Below are 2,298 nucleotides of genomic sequence, written 5' to 3'. Positions count from 1 at the left end.
ATAGTCGCCATTTGGGTCGGTGCGTCGTCCAAATCCCACGGGGCAGTAGCAATGAAAAAACTGCTGGAAAAATGAACTGCAAGAAAGCCACATCCAGCTGCCAGCATTTACACTCCAGTCTGCATCCAGAAGCAACTCTTCAAAAACCTGTTTTAAAAAACAAACAAACAGAAAACGGTCAACAACAAATGAGAGAAAGAAGACAACAGCAAGGTACCCAATTTACTCTGACTCTTCTTTAAGTGCACTTTTAAACAATGAATAATAACCAGAGTGACTCATGTGCACTTAAATCTGGTGCAGGAAACATGATTTTGGCTTCACTGGACATAAAAATCTATAATAACCTTTCAGGATATTGTTCTTCAATAAGGCTGGGAATAAACCTGACTCCTCTACATCTTCAGATTTATTATTATTTTTTGGCTTTAGAAAATCTAGCCTCATGTAAGCACTCGTTCCCTTTTCTCCGTTCTTACCTTCATGCCTTCTTCCCAGCTGATCCAGAGGTCTCCCCTGGTGAGGAAACAAGCAACACCGTGCCTTGCCAAATGATGGATCCACCCCTCCTGCCTCAGCTGGGTCATAATAGCATCTATCCAAGGAAAGCCCGTTCGTCCTTCTGCCCACTTGGCCAGTGCCTCTGGGTTTCGGTCCCAGGGTATTTGGACACAAATGGGGTTGCCATCCATCTTGTCAAAGCAGGGGTTGTTGGTGGCAGTTGTATAGAAGAACTCTCTCCACAGCAGCTGGCCGTATAAGGACAGTGGTGGTGTGTGGTTCTTCTTGACCTGATGGGATGATGGACAGCTGATTTAGGCTTATGAAAGAAAAAAATACAAATTTGAAAACAGATGCTAAAGCCTCTAAGCCCAACAAATATAATACTATGGCATTAGTACTTTTCTGTAGAGATCAGTAAGTTTGAAGTAGAAGAGCCGGCATGAGAGACATCCAAAGCGCAGGTAGGGGCTGAGGCCTGTTGGACTGGCCAGCAGAGAGTTAGCGTTCATACGTGGACGCTCAAAGTTTGCAACCCAGGCCTGTTTAAAATAAATAAATAAATAAAAAAGGTTAGTCAGCTTCATCTGAATAACTGACAATAAATGAGATGTTACATTTCTGAGTCTCCGACAGCAAAACTTAACCTTCAATAAAGTCACTACTGAAGATCATTAATGACGACAAATGACAGATATTACACTCTTGTAGCTTAGTACAAAAAAAATAAATTAATAATAATTAAGCGCAAAATAATGCAAGAGGAACTCAGCTGGTTTGATACTGGAAGTAATGTGAGGAAAAAAGAGAAAACAAACTGGATTACTGACCTCTATGCACATGATGTACTATGTTAAGAGCAATAAAGAAATGTAGTCAAAAATCTGAGAAATAGCGATCATCCAGTTAAAGTGCATATTTCTCTTACACCTGTATATACACTGAACAATTCACTGCACATGTAAGGAAGACATTTCTTTTTTTAAGTCATAAAACCCGAGGAAGTTTCTAAATTAATTTTTCACTTTGTTCTCAGTAAGATGTATTTTTACCTTCCGCTCGAGATGCCGCTCTAGCCTCATGAGGGCTTCAGTTTCTCCTCCAGGCCACACTGCTGTGGTTAAACCCTCTGTCTCAAAACCTGAAAAAGTACCACATTCAACTTAAAAACTGCAGTTTGCCCCCAACTCTGACACAGATGGATGATAGAAAACACATAAACACAAAAACTTACCAAGCTCTTCAAGGGAGGGCACCCCAAACTTTTCATCATGGTCTTCACTGATTGGTGTGACACAGTTTTTAAGAACCTCAGATGTGATCGTCTCCACTGGCATCTCGACGGCATCCATTCGATTTATTACAGCCTGGAAGCGTTTGTAGGTGAGTGGAGGCTGATTGCCATTAAGTTCTATAATCCTATGAAAGAGAAAAATGTATTAAAAGGCAGTCCCTGCAGAGACAGAGTAGGTGGTCACAATCTGCCTTAAAATTGGTTCATTACTATGAGACTTTCAGCTTAATTACTCTATACAGTCACTCACTTGTCCAGATTGTAGAGGGTGTGTGAAATCCGCACCGTGACCTCCACCCCAGCCTCATTGGCTAGTTTTTGGATGGCAGCGTCACGTTCCTTGCCAAAAGGCTCAGAGTCATATTCATAAGATAAACGGTTTATCTGCCATTCCTGGGTAACAACGAAAAACAGTAGTGTTTGCACATCTGCTGCATTTTATTGAATGCATGCAACATTTGAAAGTCATTGACAGCAAAATGGAACGGTGATTAACCTAAAAT

The 2,298-nt window shown here is 41.1% G+C and overlaps 1 protein-coding gene across 1 annotated transcript in view; it reads right to left on the bottom strand.

Annotated features, from left to right (window-relative positions):
* Positions 1-2,298, bottom strand: part of cry1b (cryptochrome circadian regulator 1b) — a gene marked incomplete at its 3' end in the record, with an annotated part of 9,671 nt that continues 7,373 nt past the window's right edge. The window contains exons 4-9 of the mRNA XM_013911334.1: positions 2,046-2,188; positions 1,736-1,920; positions 1,554-1,642; positions 903-1,043; positions 480-791; positions 1-147 (exon numbers count right to left, since the gene is read on the bottom strand). Of these exons, the coding sequence (XP_013766788.1) occupies positions 1-147; positions 480-791; positions 903-1,043; positions 1,554-1,642; positions 1,736-1,920; positions 2,046-2,188 (1,017 nt within the window). The remainder of the gene's footprint in view (positions 148-479; positions 792-902; positions 1,044-1,553; positions 1,643-1,735; positions 1,921-2,045; positions 2,189-2,298) is intronic.

Source organism: Pundamilia nyererei, unplaced genomic scaffold (genome assembly GCF_000239375.1).
Source record: "Pundamilia nyererei isolate P.nyererei 1_Seehausen unplaced genomic scaffold, PunNye1.0 scaffold00060, whole genome shotgun sequence".
Lineage (NCBI taxonomy): Eukaryota > Metazoa > Chordata > Actinopteri > Cichliformes > Cichlidae > Pundamilia > Pundamilia nyererei.
Note: the sequence above shows the minus strand (reverse complement) of the source record. Positions and strands in the feature narration are given on the sequence as shown.